The sequence below is a fragment of the Lacerta agilis genome, chromosome 10 (genome assembly GCF_009819535.1).
Source record: "Lacerta agilis isolate rLacAgi1 chromosome 10, rLacAgi1.pri, whole genome shotgun sequence".
Classification (NCBI taxonomy): domain Eukaryota; kingdom Metazoa; phylum Chordata; class Lepidosauria; order Squamata; family Lacertidae; genus Lacerta; species Lacerta agilis.
In genome coordinates, this window is record NC_046321.1 from 61,551,966 (window position 1) to 61,569,543 (window position 17,578).

At 42.7% G+C, this 17,578-nt stretch overlaps 1 protein-coding gene across 6 annotated transcripts in view; it reads left to right on the forward strand.

The window, feature by feature from the left end:
• Positions 1–17,578, forward strand: part of CERK (ceramide kinase) — a 53,440-nt gene that overhangs the window by 26,300 nt on the left and 9,562 nt on the right. For 5 of the 6 annotated variants that reach the window (XM_033162716.1, XM_033162720.1, XM_033162719.1 and 2 more), the window contains 4 exons: positions 10,348–10,422; positions 11,943–12,095; positions 13,545–13,650; positions 15,979–16,049. In XM_033162716.1, coding sequence (XP_033018607.1) covers positions 10,348–10,422; positions 11,943–12,095; positions 13,545–13,650; positions 15,979–16,049 — 405 coding nt within the window. The remainder of the gene's footprint in view (positions 1–10,347; positions 10,423–11,942; positions 12,096–13,544; positions 13,651–15,978; positions 16,050–17,578) is intronic. The other variant, XM_033162717.1, reaches the window with a different exon arrangement.

A 17,578-nucleotide genomic window follows, 5' to 3' on the forward strand; every position in this document is an offset into this window, starting at 1 on the left:
GTGTTACAGTGACTGTTTACCAGTGGAGATACTTTGACTCTTTTACAGCCAGATACAAGCTACTTTAAAGACTTGGTGGTTACACTGCAAGTGAGAAAACAGTTACTGGCTTGGGCTATTTAAAATAGACTCTTCTTGGCTTTAAGGAATTTACAATTCTGAAAAATCTGAACTCTTTGCCTAAAAGTTGGATTAATGGACTATTGTGGACTCCTGGCTCAGCAGCCTCTTTGTTCTCAGAAAGTTAGCTGCAGGCCACCTGGTGTTTACTTTTGGGACTGTTGGTCTTCTGCTGTGAATGTCTGAGATTGTTACTATAGCAACTGGAGTGACCTTGAGATTACAGTTACAGAGCCCACAAGGAATGGAACTTAGATCTAAAGGAACTGGCTCTGAAAAAAGGAAAGGCTCTGTTTCCTTAACTCTTCAGGAACAAATGGAGAAATTGGCTGCAAGTGTGGCAGAAATTGCAGAAGGCTTGAAAAGTGTCACCGAAGGGTTGAAGCAAACACAAGAATCGGTGAATGCTATTGGTGCATCAGTGAATATAACAGTTAACTCTGCAATAGAAAAGCTCCAAGTGGATATTAAGGCCGATATTAAAGCCTCCACCCAAACGTTAGAAAAATCGATTGGCCAAATTGAGGAAAACGTAAGAAAGAACAGAGACGAAATTAATAAAATTGGGCAGGAGGTGACCACGTTAAAAAAGGACTCGGAGGAAATTAAAGTGGTCAGAGAAAAAATAAAAAAGGTGGAGGAAAAATTGGACAATTTGGATTTGGAGCAGATCGAAAATATTGGAACACGACAGAGGACTGTGGAAGAGTCTCTTGCTTTTCTGCAACTACATCAGAGAGAAGGAAACCTAAGAATAAGGGGTCTTCCAGAATTGGAGGGGGAAGACCTGAAAGCCTATATTGTGGAACTATTCTCGACTTTTTGGGAGTTAGAAGAGGTAAACGTCTCAGCACGCATAGTGAAGGCCTTCAGATTTGGACCAAGAGGTTCCAGAGGAAAGAAAAGCACTAAAACAGTCAGTGACTGTTTGATTGTGCTACACGATAGACACGACAGAGACTATTTTCTGGATTTACACTACAGAAACAACCTGGTGGTACAGCAGAATAAAGTAATTTTTTACAAGGATATCCCCAGATTCTTTTTAGATAAAAGAGCTCCCTATAACGACCTGGTGACGGAGCTAAGAAGAAGAAAAATCTCCTTCAGTTGGGAATTTCCAGAAGGCCTGGCATTCACGTTTGAAGGGAAAAAGATAAGAATAAGGTCCTTGGCGGATAAGCAAAAGTTTTTGGACAAGCATCTGGAACATTTCAAAGGAACTCCATTGGATCCAGCACAGCTTTACAAGTTTCCAGAAGTATTTCCACCACCGCCGGGACCACCAGGACCAAGCCAAGATCCAGAACAAGATAAGAAAGGACAGGCAACTGGAGGAGAGGAATAAACAAAGAAATGGCGCTCAAGTTAATGACTTGGAACGTTCGGGGATTAAATCAGAGACCAAAGAGACGCAGAGTGTTTTACAGCATAGAAAAGAAGAATTTGGATATAATATGTCTACAGGAAACCCACATAGTTCGGCGTCACAGAAGATTGCTACAGAACAAAAAATTAGGCCAAGAGTTCATATCATCGGATAAGGTCAAGAAGAGAGGAGTAGTGATTTATGCAAAGGAGAAATATAGCCCAAGACAGCTATTTAAAGATGAAGAAGGGAGATACATCGCAATTGAAATTAATGTACAAGGCGAAAAATTTTTGATTCTGGGACTTTATGCACCAAATGATGGAAAGTCGATTTTTTACAAAAAAATCCATGATTTGCTGTTGGATTATTTGGACTATAAGGTAGTTTGCCTTGGAGACTTTAATGGGGCAGTTTCCACATTAATGGACAGATCTCAAAGAACAAAATTAACAAATGATGGGAAACTCCCAAAGACTTTTTTTGAAATGGTGGACAATTTGAATTTGGTAGATTCTTGGAGATTAAAAAATCCCACAGAAACAGAGGCAACGTACTTCAGCGAATCTCAGCAGTCATGGTCGAGGATAGATTATATCTGGATCTCGAATGAATTGGCTCCAAAATTACAAAAAGCAGAAATCGGTCCTAAAACGCTTTCAGACCATAATCCGGTACAGGTAAACCTAAAAATGATTTCCAAGGATTCTTTCAGGTGGAGAATGGATGATGCATTGATGAGAGATACCAAGCTAGTAGAAAGAGCGGCGAAAAAGATGAAAGAATATTTTCAAATTAATTGGAATTCAGATGTGGAGAAAAGGATTGCCTGGGATGCAAGTAAGGCGGTAATGAGAGGATTCCTCATTAGTGAAAAGGCAAAAAAGAAGAAACAACAAAGTGCAGAGATGGAGAGACTGTTGAAATTAATCAAAGAAAAGGAAAAAGAACTAAGAGGACATCCCAGATGTGTTAAAATCCAAAAAGAAATCAAATACTTGCAATCCCAATACGCGAATATCATGAATCAAGACATCGAATGGAAAGTGAAAATGATGAAACAAAGAACATTTGAATCTGCAAATAAATGTGGAAAACTACTAGCTTGGCAATTAAAGAAAAGACAAAAGGCAAATGTCATCAGTAAATTGGTAGTAAATGGAAAAAATGTAGAGAAACCGGAGGAAATCAGATGGTGCTTTCAGAGATTCTATAAACAACTGTACAAGGAGGAGAAGATAGATGAAGTAGAGATAGACCGATTTCTGGAGAAGAACGGATTGCAAAAGGTCCCAGAGGAAAAACTAACAATTCTCAACCACCCAATAACGACACAAGAAATAGAAGATGCAATAAACAACATGCAACTGGGGAAGGCTCCAGGACCGGATGGATTAACAGCAAAATATTACAAGATATTGAAAGACTGGCTATCACAGCCGTTAAGAGAAATTTGCAATAGAATACTAGAAGGAGATAGGGCACCAGAGACGTGGAAAGAAGCCTTTATCACACTGATCTTAAAACCAGATACTGATAAGACTCTAATGAAAAACTATCGTCCAATATCCCTTTTGAATGTGGATTATAAAATCTTTGCAAATGTTTTGGCTACAAGGTTGAAAAGAGTGTTGAAAGATCATATACATAGAGACCAAGCAGGTTTCTTACCAGGAAGACAAATAAGCAATAACACGAGAATTATTGTGGACATCTTAGAAAAACTGGAGAGAGACATAAACACAGATGCAGCACTATTGTTTGTGGACGCAGAGAAAGCTTTTGACAAAGTATCCTGGACATTTATGAAAAAGAATTTGGAAAATATGGGAGTTGGAGAAAAATTCTTAAATGGCATTAAGGCCATTTACACAGAACAAAGAGCAAAAGTTATTGTAAACAGTGTGATATCGGAGGAGATTGAAGTAGAGAAAGGAACAAGACAAGGGTGCCCTATCTCCCCTTTACTTTTTATTACGGTCCTGGAAGTCCTTCTGAATATGATTCGGAAAGATAAACAGACAAAAGGAATTAAAGTGGGAGAGAAGGAATACAAATTACGTGCCTTCGCGGACGATTTGATGCTATCCCTGCAAGAACCAGAAGGCAGTGTCCCCAGAGCCTTGGAATTAATTGAACAATTCGGACTTGTAGCTGGCTTTAAATTAAATAAGCAGAAAACCAAAGTTTTAGGTAAAAATCTGAGTGCAGAACAGATCCAAAGAATTCAAGAAGCCACAGGCCTCAATTTTGTCAAATCTGTAAAATACCTAGGTATCAATCTCACAAACAAGAACTTGAACCTGTATAAGGATAATTATGAAAAATTGTGGATGGAGATAAAAAAAGATATGGAGATCTGGACAAGACTTAAACTGTCGTTAATGGGAAGAATAGCAGTGGTTAAAATGAATGTCCTACCAAGGATGCTGTTCTTATTCCAAGCCATACCAATTTTGGACAAACTAGACTGTTTTAAAAAATGGCAAAAGGACCTATCGAAATTTATATGGCAGGGCAAAAAGCCAAGAATAAAATTCAAGATTTTAACAGACTCTAAAGACAGAGGAGGCTTTGCCCTGCCGGACTTAAGGCTTTATTTTGAAGCAGCGGCCTTTTGCTGGTTAAAGGATTGGTTTAAACTAGAGAACGTTGATGTGTTGGACTTGGAGGGACATGATAATATGTTTGGTTGGCATGCATACCTTTGGTATGACAAGGTTAAAATCCACAGAACTTTTAAGTCTCATATTGTGAGAAAATCCCTATATCAGGTTTGGACTAGATACAAAGACTTGTTAGAGAGAAAGACTCCTAGATGGATCTCTCCAGTGGAGGCCAAGGCATATAAGAGACCGAATATGTCTGCAAACTGGTTAAGATATATGGACATATTGCAGCAGGAAGGGGACTCCTTTAAGCTAAAAAGTTATGATCAAGTAAAAAGTCAGGTCCCCGACTGGCTGCACTATTATCAGGTTTATGAAACATTTAAAATGGACAAAAAAGTTGGTTTTCAAGTAGAAAAATCAAAACTGGAAACAGAACTGATAGAATCGAACTTCAAAAACCTTTCCAAAATGTATAACCTTCTGCTAGAGTGGCATACAAAAGATGAACTGGTTAAATCCTCAATGATAGATTGGGCAAAAGATGTAGGACATAATATTATGATGGATGACTGGGAGAGATTGTGGCAAAAAGGTATCAAATTTACTGCTTGTCATGGTTTAAGAGAAAACATAATGAAAATGGTTTATAGATGGTACTTGACACCAGTTAAGATTGCTAAGATGAATACCAAAATGTCAGATGTATGTTGGAAATGTAAACATGCGAAAGGTACCTTTTTTCATATGTGGTGGTTGTGCCCAGCGGTAAGCGCTTTCTGGGATAAGATTTACAATGAGCTTAAGAAGGTAATGAAAGTTACCTTTTGTAAGAAACCAGAGGCATTTCTCCTGAGCATAACCAATGAAGAGATACCCAGTCAGGATAGAGTGTTTTTCATGTATGCCACAACAGCAGCTAGAATTTTATTGGCGAGAACATGGAAAGGTGAAGAGATACCAACGGTGGAGGAATGGCAGATGAAGATGATGGAATACATGGAACTCGCAGAACTGACCGTCAGAGTCCGGGACCAGAGGGAGGGGAAGGCGTCGCAGGAGTGGAAAAAATTTAAAGACTATTTAGTTAAATCAGTTAAACTGAATATTTGAGCAGAATTAAACAGAACATCGGCTTTGATAGATATGTGTTAGATATGAATGGTAAGAGGAATTGTTGTTAGGTGAAAGATGTATGTGTCAAAATATGTTAAGATAGGTTGTTAAGATAAGATACATAGTTATTGAGATATTTGACTAAGTAAAAGCTAAGTATATTAAAATTTGGGTAAAAGTGAATTGAACAATATATAAAGCTACCTTGAAGAAGTATATGTTTTTTGAAGACAGTGGAGGGAACGGGGGAAGTCCCCAAACAGAGAAGTTAGAAACAAGAAATATTTAAAGAAAGATACTGGTTAAGGTTTGTATATGTTATTTTTATGTTTTTATTGTTGTTATTGTTTTGAATGTTGATTATGTTTATTGTTGATTATGTTTAATGTTTATTGTGTTTTTATTGATGTTTATGTTATGTGTTGATGTTGTATTTTGTTCTCTTTTTCTTTTATTGGAAAATAATAAAATCTTATAAAAAAAAAAAAACAAATAACCCAGAGATGCATTTTAAATAAAAGGACGCAGTCTACTCATGTAAAAACACGCTGATTCCCGGAACGTCCGCAGGCCGGATTGAGAAGGCGATTGGGACGGATCCGGTCCCTGGGCCTTAGTTTGCCTGCCCATGACATAGAGTCTAAAAGCCAGGATTTATTATTCTCCTTTATTTTTAAAAGGGCTTCACTTGCGGCACAGACACCTGCCACACCTTAGACACCCAGCGAAGGACCTCTGTTGTAAATCTTACTGCATGGGCAGGCGTGTGAGGAGAAAAGTCCGGTATCCCCAAACCATGAATGGCCTTAAAGTCCCCAAACAACTTTTGAAGTCTTGAAATGACCTGGGAGCCAGCACAGTTGGCAAAGCACAAGTGTACTGCCATCACAATGCCCCGTCCCAGGGATCACAGTTTTGCGGTTGTGTTTTGGACAAACTGCAGTCCCCGAACCATCTTCAAGGGCAGCCCCTGTAGTGCACTAATGCAGTAGTCCAGCCTTCTCCAAGCCGGTGGCCTCCAGATGTTTCGGAGTCCAGCTCCCATCAGCCCCAATGACCTATGGGCAGAGGAGGGGAGCAGTTGGTCCCAGGAAGCTGAGGGAATAGGCCTTGCTGTCACTCCTTGTTGCTAGGCGACAATTTGAGTTACTGCAATGGGCCTTTCCACAGAACGAGATTGTCATAGTAGGAGCAGCTACTACCTCTCACTGAAGGGATATATAACTGAATAGTGCCACTCACAGGGTGTATAATACACTATTCATTTTTTTATTTTTTAAAAAAGTTCAATGGTGAACACTGGCTCACCAGAAAACCGCTGTACCTTTTGCACGTAAATTAATTGTCCGTTTAAAGCAGGGCTTGTCATATGCCAGGACAAAACTCAGAAACCTGTTTTTCACTAGCAGGGTTTCTGTCACGGTCATACTATTTAATTAGTTAATTTTTTTAAATAGCATTCCTCACCTGCCCTTCACCCAGGGCGGGTTGCAGGAATATAATATACAGTGATATAAAACTATTATATAAGGGGGGGAACCCCAAGTAAAGCACACAGAACAATATAAATTACAGCAAAATAAATTTAGTTTTGTCCCACAAAACAAAATGCCTTAACTGTCAAAGGCCGGAGGTGTGTTTTTGGCATGCAGCAAACACTACAGAACAGATATGCCAGTCGTACCTCTGTGGGGAGGGACTTCCACAGTTTCAGGGGCTGCCGCAGAGAGAGCCCTCTCCCGGCCACCATTCCCCACATTTTTTTGGGGGGGGTGTCCTTCCTTATATTGGTTGGCTGTCCAGTGAGGAGGGTCTCAAAAAGGAATAACTTCTCTAGTCCCCACACACCCAGGATGAGAAGGTGGGGCTTCTAAGCTAACAAGGCTTTTTATTAGTTTTACATTATTTTATCTTACTTGCACTTAAGTTACATTCTGAATTTCAGTCTCGTTTCTAGAATGGCTCCTTCCCCAATGGATTGATTTCCTTGTGTTCTGCCTTAAAAACACACTTCTGTTGCTGGAAGACCTATTATGATTTTCAGCTTTTATTAGATGGGGAGAAGTGCCCCAATCAAAAATTCAACCCAATTGAAGCAGGGTTTTTTGGGTGGGCTTTCAGACTGTCATAGATGTATCTCCCCAGGTCAGAAATACCTGCTTGATATAACCTTAATGTCCATTAACTTGCAGAGATTTTGTTGGTATGAATTCACTGGTCCGCTCTGTAAAGGGCGGCTCAAACCGTTCCTGTCTTTTCCCTTCGTTTAGCTGCGTTCATTCCACCCACCTGCCTGACAAATCAAAATTTTGCTTAAGCACGCTCTAAGCCAAATTCTTTTGTTCTGCCCTGGACAAACAGCGTCAGCTTGACAAAAGGATTTCCACCGCAGCTCTGTAACAACAAATCAATCTCCCTCTACACCTCTCTCGAAACATTGTGTTGACCCTCCTGCCTGAGTTATCAAATGGACTAGGAGAAAGCAAACACCACGACTTCGTCCTGTCAAACTGCATAAAATGGTTAGCGAGGGAGGCGAGGGAAGGAAATCTCTCTCCTGTCTGCTGGATGGAAAGGAAGAAAATTCTACATTCGGCTGTCCCAGGGCCATTGCCATGCCCTAAGCAATTCCATCCTGTGTCGCTACATTTTGGATATTCAGCATATGTCGACATTCGCGTGTGGAAGCTGACAGTCCCAAGAGGGGGAAATCCAAAGTGTCTGACAGTTCAGATAGTTGCAAGCGAACGTTGACAAGTCGCTTAAATGGAGCAGTCAGCTTTCGTTAGTATATGTCCGAGAAGTAGGGGGATATACCTCTGTTTTCAGGAATTCCAGAGCTCAGTTCTTGGGCCTGTGCTATTTAACAGGTTTATAAATGACCTGGATGCAGACATAGAAAGGGTGCTGTAGACTTGCGGATGACTTGAAGCTGAGACCGATAACATACACCATAGAAAACAGATTCAAATCTGGAATCCAAGGCAGGCCAACAAGGTGAAAATCAGCGTACACAGATGTATTGAACTTCATTGCAAAGCTGAGCAGAAACAAAAGATGGAGGCCTAGCTCATGTGAAAAGGATCCAGGGGTCTTGACTGGCTGGCAAACTGAACACGAGCCACCAGTGTGATGCATCTGCTAAAAAAACTAATGCAATCTTAAAAAGGTAAAGGACCGCTGACACTTAAGTCCAGTCGCAGACAACTCGCATTTGTCCGCAGACAGTTTTTCAGGGTCATGTGGCCAGCATGACTAAGTCGCTTCTGGCAAAACCAGAGCAGCACACGGAAATGTCATTTACCTTCCCGCCGGAGCGGTACCTATTTATCTACTTGCACTGGTGTGCTTTCGAACTGCTAGATTGGCAGGAACTGGGACCGAGCAACGGAGCTCACCCTGTTGTGGGGATTCGAACCGCCGACCTTCTGATCAGCAAGCCCAAGAGTTTCAGTGGTTTATACCACAGCGCCACCCGCATCCCTGCAATCTTATCTTAGGCCGCATTAAAAGAAACATCATCACAGGAAGTAATACTTCCAGTCTATTCTGTGCTGGTCAAAACTTATATGGAATTTCACGCCCAGTTCCGGCACATTTTAAGCATTCAGTATTTCTGTCATTCGCTTTTATCTGTGCACTGCCGTGCAAGACTCACAGAAATATGTATTGGGAGACAGTGTGAAGTAGTGGTTAGAGTGTTGGTCTAGGATCTAGGAGACCAGAATTCAGATACCCCAGCCAGCCACGGAGCTCACGGGATTACCTATTTATTTCAACAATTTGTAAATCACTTCATCCCAATTGTCTCTAAGCAGGGTTTAAGAGATCCAACACAGTAAGACTAAAAAATAATGCGTTACAACTGTAAAATCACAATGTTCAATTAAAATGCCTGCAAGGTGGTTGTGTAGAGAATTTGGGAGGAGGAAAATCATGCAGACCACCTTGCGCTCTTTGGAGGAAAGATGGCGGGGGAATGTAAAATTTATTAGTTAGTTAATACTTTTCTTTTTTTTAAAGCAAGACTTTTGTAGGAGAACGTCCAAAAGGGATCTGCCCTAAGTCACAGTACGTTGTACAGATTTGGATTCACACAACGGGTTTAGAAGATCCCTGTCCGTAAGTTAGAATCACCGGGCTGGAAATGAGTAGAGATGCTCTGCAGAAAACCTCAGAAAGGTTTGGTCGTTCAGTCGTGTCCGACTCTTCGTGACCCCATGGACCAGAGCACACCAGGCACTCCTGTCTTCCTCTGCCTCCCACAGTTTGGTCAAACTCATGCTAGTAACTTCAAGAACACTGTCCAACCATCTCGTCCTCTGTCGTCCCCTTCTCCTTGTGCCCTCCATCTTTCCCAACATCAGAGTCTTTTCCAGGGAGTCTTCTCATGAGGTGGCCAAAGTATTGGAGCCTCAGCTTCAAGATCTGTCCTTCCAATGAGCACTCAGGGCTGATTTCCTTCACAATGGATAGGTTTGATCTTCTTGCAGTCCATAGGACTCTCAAGAGTCTCCTCCAGCACCAGAATTCAAAAGCATCAATTCTTCGGCGATCAGCCTTCTTTATGGTCCAGCTCTCCCTTCCATACATCACTAGTGGGAAAACAATAGCTTTAACTATACGGACCTTTGTCGGCAAGGTGGTGTCTTTGCTTTTTAAGATGCTGTCTAGGTTTGTCATTGCTTTTCTTCCAAGGAGCAGGCCTCTTTTAATTTTGTGACTGCTGTCACCATCTGCAGTGATCGTGGAACCCAAGAAAGTAAAATCTCTCGCTGGACTTCAAAAAGAGTTGCCAACCTGCTCACAGTGCTCACTCATAGCCTAAAAGGAAGAGAAGGCTTCAAAATATCTTCCTCTTGATCACCCAGAGCACCACAGGCAGCTAAGCAAAACTATTTGCCACCCTACGGTAGTTCCTTCCTCTCTCTCATCCTCTGACTCACTCCTGCAAAGCACACAGCGCAAGTAGAGAGCACAGAACCTTGGCGCTTCAAGATCGCACAGCTCTAGATAACTCAAGCAAGTGAGCCAATTCATATGGACAAGAGATGATCGTGGGTTTGGGGGTGGGGGAAAGGAACGGCTGTTTTCTTTATGTGTCTTCACCATGCTGTAAAATTCCTTTTCCAGGTTCAACGGACTGCATTTGCTATTCAACGGTTGGCATCAACGATCCAGTAACTTCAGCCTTGCATATCATTGTGGGTAAGTCCCCGCCTACAGATTTTGTGCCCTTAGTGGCATTTCCAGGGGCATGTCCACCCATTTTACACTGTTTCTGTATTTTCCGGTTATGTGTTTCCCCCTCCCAGACTGGGTGCACACCAGAGACCATTTCACTGGTGCCCTGATGGCACGAATACCTGTTATGTAATATTGCTCTGTCACAGAAGCATTGTTCGTAAAATTAACAGTTATTAGTTAATGCTGTTTCTGGCACCTGCATTCTGTGGGGTGTCCTGCCTTAATGTGTTGGTCAATGCAGAAACTTTTTCGGCATAGCTGTTAGCTATAATTTTAACTTTCCTGTGCCTGGTGTTCATATGGCGACAGGTGGCAGGCTGAGTGTGGTTTGCCCCCAAATGGCCGAATTATTTCCATGGAGCAGTTGTTCTCCACTGCTCTCACAGACCCGAAGTCTCATGCAGCAAACACTCTCTTTATCTCTCAGTTCAGTCCTGGATTTGGGGACGCGGGTGGCGCTGTGGTCTAAACCACTGAGCCTCTTGGGCTTGCCAATCATAAGGTCAGTGGTTTGATTCCTATAATCTCCTGTTGCTCTGTCCCAGCTTCTGCCAACCTAGCAGTTTGAAAGCATACCAGCATGAGTAAATAAATAGGTACCGCAGTGGCGGGAAGGTAAACGGCGTTTCCATGCGCTCTGGTTCCCGTCACGGTGCTCCATGCGCCAGAAGCGGTTTAGTCCTGCTGGCCACATGACCCGGAAAATCTGGCTGCAGACAAACGCTGGCTCCCTCAGCCTGAAAGCGCGATGAGCGCCGCAACCCCATAGTTGAATTTGACTGGACTTAACCATCCAGGGGTCCTTTACCTTTACCTTTTGCCTAAGTGCTGGATTTGTAGACTAACGCAATTGCAGCCTCCCTTATAATCCGAATTGTCTCGGCAACCATATATTCAGAAAATCTCTATATGAAGTTTGGGAAAGATATAAAAATTTATTAGAAAGGAAAACCCCATGGTGGCTATCACCATGGAGGTTTTGAGTTTTAAAAAAAACCAAATATGAGTGAGAATTGGCCAACGTATGAAATGTTACTTAAAAAGGATGGAACAAAATTTTGCCGACGAAAGAGGAGTGGATAATGAAGGTATTGGAATATGCGGAGTTAGACAAAATGACAGGAAGAGTTCGGGAACAGCGAGATCAGAAATTCATTGGAGACTGGAAAAAATTTGCAAATTATTTGAATACGTTAATAGGATTGCAAGAGGCTTTGTAGTAAAGAATAAATATTGTTGTAAGATGAAATAAGTAATGATTATGTTAGATATAAATATTAAAGCAATGATATATGGAAGAAGTATAAAAACAAAAAGGGAATAATTCTGAAAACCATATGGAAGGATTGAGGTAAGTCCTGGCTAAAGGAAGCCAAAATATTAAAAGATTAATATGTAATAAATTGTAAAATATATTGTATGTTTGTAAAACTAATAAAAATGATCATGAAACTATAATCCGAATTGTCTCTTGTCGACAGGAGACACTCAGCCCCTTGATGTCTCTTCAGTGCATCACCACAACACGTTACTGAAATATTTTGTCTCCCTCTTGGGGTACGGTTTTTACGGCGATATATTAAAAGACAGCGAGGGGAAACGCTGGATGGGACCCGTCAGATACGACCTATCAGGTAACGTTTTGTATTTTGTTCTCCGTCCTTCCGTATGAACCTGCAGAGAACCAAATTGCCAATAAAACCCGTATTTTTCTCCAAGGACAACCGTTAAGGAGCCAGCCTTGTTATAAGAAGGCTGTCCATGTTACCAGCCTGCAAAAATGTTTACGGGCCTCCTGAGGGCTGGCAAAAGGAAGGCAGAGGGGTTCACCCGCCTGTTAGCAGCCCACTTATGGGCACGGGGGCTCCAACCTCACGGGAGACAAAAAGTGCCACCCTTCCTCTGCCAACCTCTGCAGGCGGTGCCATCACCTCCTAAAGCTGCCAGGCTAATGCTTAAATATATAACTGCATTTGAGGCGAAGGGTGGGAGAAGGAAGCAGCAAGCTTGGGATGTCAAAAAAATAAATAAATCAATAAGAAGATGGCAAAGCGAGTGTCTCCGTGCAGTTATGCAAGAGAATTGGCAGCAAAAGGGGCCTTTACTCTCGTCCGAAGTTTGGCATTACCCTCGCCGGTTCTGGAAGGATCCTTTGGAAAAGTCCCTTACGACCAGAGAAATAGGAAATAGAAATAGGAAGCCCCGAACATTTATTTTTTAGATGCCCCTTTTATGACGAGGTACGCAGAGACACCATTGCCCCCCCCCCCACTGGAGAGGCTTGCTGACCTCCTGGATAAGCCTAAACTAAATGCCCTCCTCTTAGGCAAAGATCAAAAGACGACCTGGATGGTCGCCAGATTCTGCGTGCAGATTCGCAGCTGCGGTCTATCCTCCCGGAACAAATTAGTCTGCGGGGGAAATAGTTGAAGTGAGCCTCCAGGGTGATAGGGTCAATCCGTATGGTATCTCAAATTTTAAACTTTTACAGGTGAAACTCGAAAAATTAGAATATCATGGAAAAGTCCATTTATGTAAGCAATTGTTTTCATTAGCTACTGGAGTTTAATATATGAGATAGACTCATGGCATGCAAAGCGAGATATGTCAAGGCTTTATTTGTTATAATTGTGATGATTATGGCGTACAGCTGATGAAAACCCCAAAGTTGAAATTGTGAATTTGGGGTTCTCATCAGCTGTACGCCATAATCATCACAATTATAAGAAATAAAGGCTTGACATATCTCACTTTGCATGTCATGAGTCTATCTCATATATTAGTTTCACCTTTTAAGATGAATTACTGAAAGAAATGAACCTTTCCACGATATTCTAATTTTTAGAGTTTCACCTGTAGGTTCTCACGTGTCTGTTTAACTTAATTTTAAATCTTAAGCTGTTTGCTGTATATTGTTTTAAATGCATATTTTACTTTTGTGAAAGCTGTCCTAGATGTGCCTTTTGAGCTGGTTTATAACCGTAATAAACAAATGAATGAATGAAGGATTTGGCAGAATGGACAGAAATAATTTGTGTTGATTTATAAGACATCATCGTTTCTTAATTCTCCCCTTCCTCCAGGTTTCAAGACCTTTCTCTCTCATCATTACTACGAGGGAACAATATCCCTTCTACCAGCATCACACGCCGTGGGGTCTCCGAGAGATAAGAAGCACTGCAGAAGTGGGTAGGCTAAACTACATTGCACTTGGGTCTTGTTGTTTTTCGCACGTCTGGCTCCCAGGTCACTGCCCTGAGTTGTCAGGATGCTGTCAGCGGCTCCCAGCTGGTTGCCCGAGAAAGTACAGTGGTACCTTGGTTCTCAAATTTCATCCGTTCCGGAAGTCCCTTCCAAAACCAAAGTGTTCCAAAACCAAGGCGCTCTTTCCCATAGAAAGTAATGCAAAATGGATTAACCCATTCCAGACTTTTAAAAACAACCCGTAAAACAGCAATTTAACATGAATTTTACTATCTAACGAGAGCACTGAGACATAAAATGAAAGCAATTAGCAATGTACAGTGGTACCTCAGGTTACATACGCTTCAGGTTACATACTCCGCTAACCCAGAAATAACGCTTCAGGTTAAGAACTTTGCTTCAGGATAAGAACAGAAATTGTGCTCTGGCAGTGCAGCGGCAGGCCCCATTAGCTAAAGTGGTGCTTCAGGTTAAGAACAGTTTCAGGTTAAGAATGGACCTCCAGATTGAATTACTGTATATTCTGGCGTATAAGACTACTTTTTAATCCAGGAAGATCTTCTCAAAAGTCGGGGGTCGTCTTATACGCCGGGTGGAGAATCTGCGGTTGAATATATCTCAAACTCTATATTTTAACTGGAAATGTTGGGGGTCATCTTATACGCCCAGTCGTCTTATACGCCGGAAAATACGGTAAGTTCTTAACCCGAGGTACCACTGTACTGAAGTCACACAATCAATCAGTCAGTAGCTGAACTGGGTTCCACACATTCACAAAAACAAAAAGGCAAAATAAATAGCAAAAACAGACAGATCTCAGTGTAACACTCAAATTGGAAGCGCCGCACTCAAAACAGAGCATGTTTGGCTTCCGAAAAAAGTTCACAAACCGGAACACTTCCGGGTTTGCAGTGTTTGGGTTCCAAGTTGTTTGAGAACCAAGGTACCACTGTATAAAGACAAGGAAAGGTTTCTTACCGTCCTTTTTATTTCATTCTTTACAGAGAGAGGCTATAGAACCCAGCCTCTTGGACAAGCACCCCCAAACTCGGCCCTCCAGATGTTTTGGGACTACAGTTCCCATCATCCCTGACCACTGGTCCTGCTAGCTAGGGATGGATGGGAGTTGTAGTCCCAAAGCATCTGGAGGGCCGAGTTTGAGGATGCCTGCTCTTGGATAATGGCGTTGTCCCGAGTGAATCTCCACCCCGCCCCCATCTTTCCCACTTCCTCATTCATCTCTCCTACGGGTGCCCTCTGTCTTTGGGCTCTTTGCTCTCCTACTTTTAAGGCTTGCCAGGTTCTGGGAGAAGGAGGGTCCGGAATGTTTTCTAATGACACTGTGTCATCCGGGTGTTGTTCCGGCTCTCCCATGAATTCCCAGCCTTCCCCCTCATCTGCCGCCGAGCTGCGACCTCCCTCCAACCCATGATTGCATGCACAACGCTGATGCTCGCACCACCCAGAGCAGGTGGTGAAGAGGGAGGGAAGAAAAAATGTCCTTTTTTTCTGCAGCAAAGATGCCTGGGATCGTTGCTGTCACATGATGGTAGCAGAGCTCGCTCAGGATCCAGAAGATCTCTTGCCGGCCCAGCTCCACCCTTTTCTCATCGAAACCCCCTGTTGGGATGCATTTTGTGTTTTTTGCAGGCTACTGCTGGCAGTAGACCCTGCCCACAGCAGGAGCAGGAACATTGGGGTGCACTAGCGCAGTGTTCCCCAACCTTGGGCCTCCAGCTGTTTTTGGCCTACAACTCCCATCATCCCTGATCACTGGCCTTGCTAGCGGACCTCAGGCACGGTTGGTACACCCTGATGTTGTCCAAATGCCCCTCTAGCACAACGGATCGTTTTCTGTGTCAGTTCACTTTGAAAGTCAGCAAGAAAAAATAAAGTAACGAGAGTCAACAGCTTGATTTAACTCTTCAGAACTGGCAGTGCTTTGACTGCCTACTTGTTTTTGCTTTTGCTTTTTTTAAAGAAACATTAAGAAAAACGATAGCCATCCATTATAGCAGTGCAGGGCTTCAGCTGAGAAATGTTGAAGCACGCGACAACTATAAATTTCCTTGTTTGCCCCCCGACAAAATCTCAAATATTTGGAAAGCGTAGCTTCGGAACTCGAGATAACTCTGGCGCAGAATTCACAGGCGCTGCTCCAGAGGTTAGCTTGCTTCTCATTTAAATGACATGTAAAATGTTGCTTACAACACAGCCTGACATACTGCAGACAGTCTGGCTAAACGAATGAAACATTAATGCCCGGTTCAGACCGCAGAGGGGGGAAAAACATGGCTCGCTCTTCTTCTCCAGGTGCCGCGTTTGCAAGCAAAGTAAACAACAGCTGGAGATAGACCAGAAGAAGAATGGGGGAGAGATTAAAGGTAATTTTATACTATATGGAAGACCAGACCTGGATGGTTAGCAGACTTGTTCATTTTGGTCTCTCAATGCGCCGGGTGATGTAGCAACAAATGCAAGGGCAAATTTGGATGATTGCAGAAACTGAATTAAACCAGAAGCCCAGAAGAGAAGCTCAGATGGGTTTCAGACCAGGTAGGCTTTCTTCAAAATGATGCTTTTTTGCTTGTCATCATTCATGGATCGTTCGGTATGAATGATGAGGGTTGTGAAGGAAGCTACAGGGCCCTGCAAACGAATTCTGCATTTCATATGTGAGTGCTTTCCTTTCTTCCTGTTTGCACATCTCCACTGAAGTGTCTTAACTTAGAATGGGTTGGACTTGCTTCTGAGCAGACATGCCTAGGATGCCAGCTGTACTTGTTTGAACGTAGTTCCTATTGAAATCAAGGACTGAAGTCATGACTAACTTGCTCCATTAGTTTTTATAGGATCAAATTGCAGATTATTATTATTATTATTATTATTATTATTATTATTATTATTAATTGAATTTATATACCGCCCTATACCCAGAGGTCTCAGGGCAGTTCACAGATAAGATCAACATAAAAACCACAATAGATATAATCAAAATGAAAACAACAACCCAATAACCCCCCTCCCCCAAAGAGCCACATTTTAAAAAGGCATAGGATGTCAATCAGATCAACCAAAGGCCTGGTTAAAAAGGAACGTTTTTGCCTGGCGCCTAAAGTTGCTTAATGAAGGCGCCAGGTGAACCTCTCAGGGGAAAGCAGATGGGGAGCCACTGCAGAGAAGGCCCTGTTCTTGTGGTGCCACCCTCCGAACCGCTCTAGGAAGGGGCACACGGAGAAGGGCCTCAGAAGATGATCTCAGGCTCCGGGTGGGTTCATATGGAAAGAGGTGGTCCTTGAGGTATCGCGGTCCTGAGCTGTTTAAGGCTTTATACGTCAAAACCAGCACTTTGAATTGGGCTCGGAAACTAATTGGTAGCCAGTGCAGTCGAACCAGGATAGGTTTAACATGCTCAAACCGTCTTGTTCCGGTGAGCAACCTGGCCGCTGAATTCTGCACCAGCTGAAGTTTCTGAACCATCTTCAGAGATAGCCCTACGTATAACGCATTGCAGTAATCTAACCTTGAGGTTCCCAGAGCATAGACAACAGTAGTTAGGCTATCCCTGTCCAGATAGGGGCGTAGCTGGGCCACCAGCCGAAGCTGATGGAAGGCACTCCAGGCCACTGAGGCCTCCTAAGCCTCGAGCCGAGTGACAGCAAGGGATCCAGGAGTACCCCTAAGCTACGAAACTGCTCCTTCAGAGGAAGTGTAACCCCATCAAGAGCAGGCAAGCTCCCATCCACCCAGGCTGAGGAACCACCCACTAACAGTGCCTCAATCTTATCTGGATTGAGCTTAAGTTTGTGGGCTCTCATCCAGTCCATTACCGAGGCATCCAGCTTAGTCTGGATGCAACCCAACATGTCCATTTTAAAGTATAACCACAGACATACTAGAAGAGGATACCCAC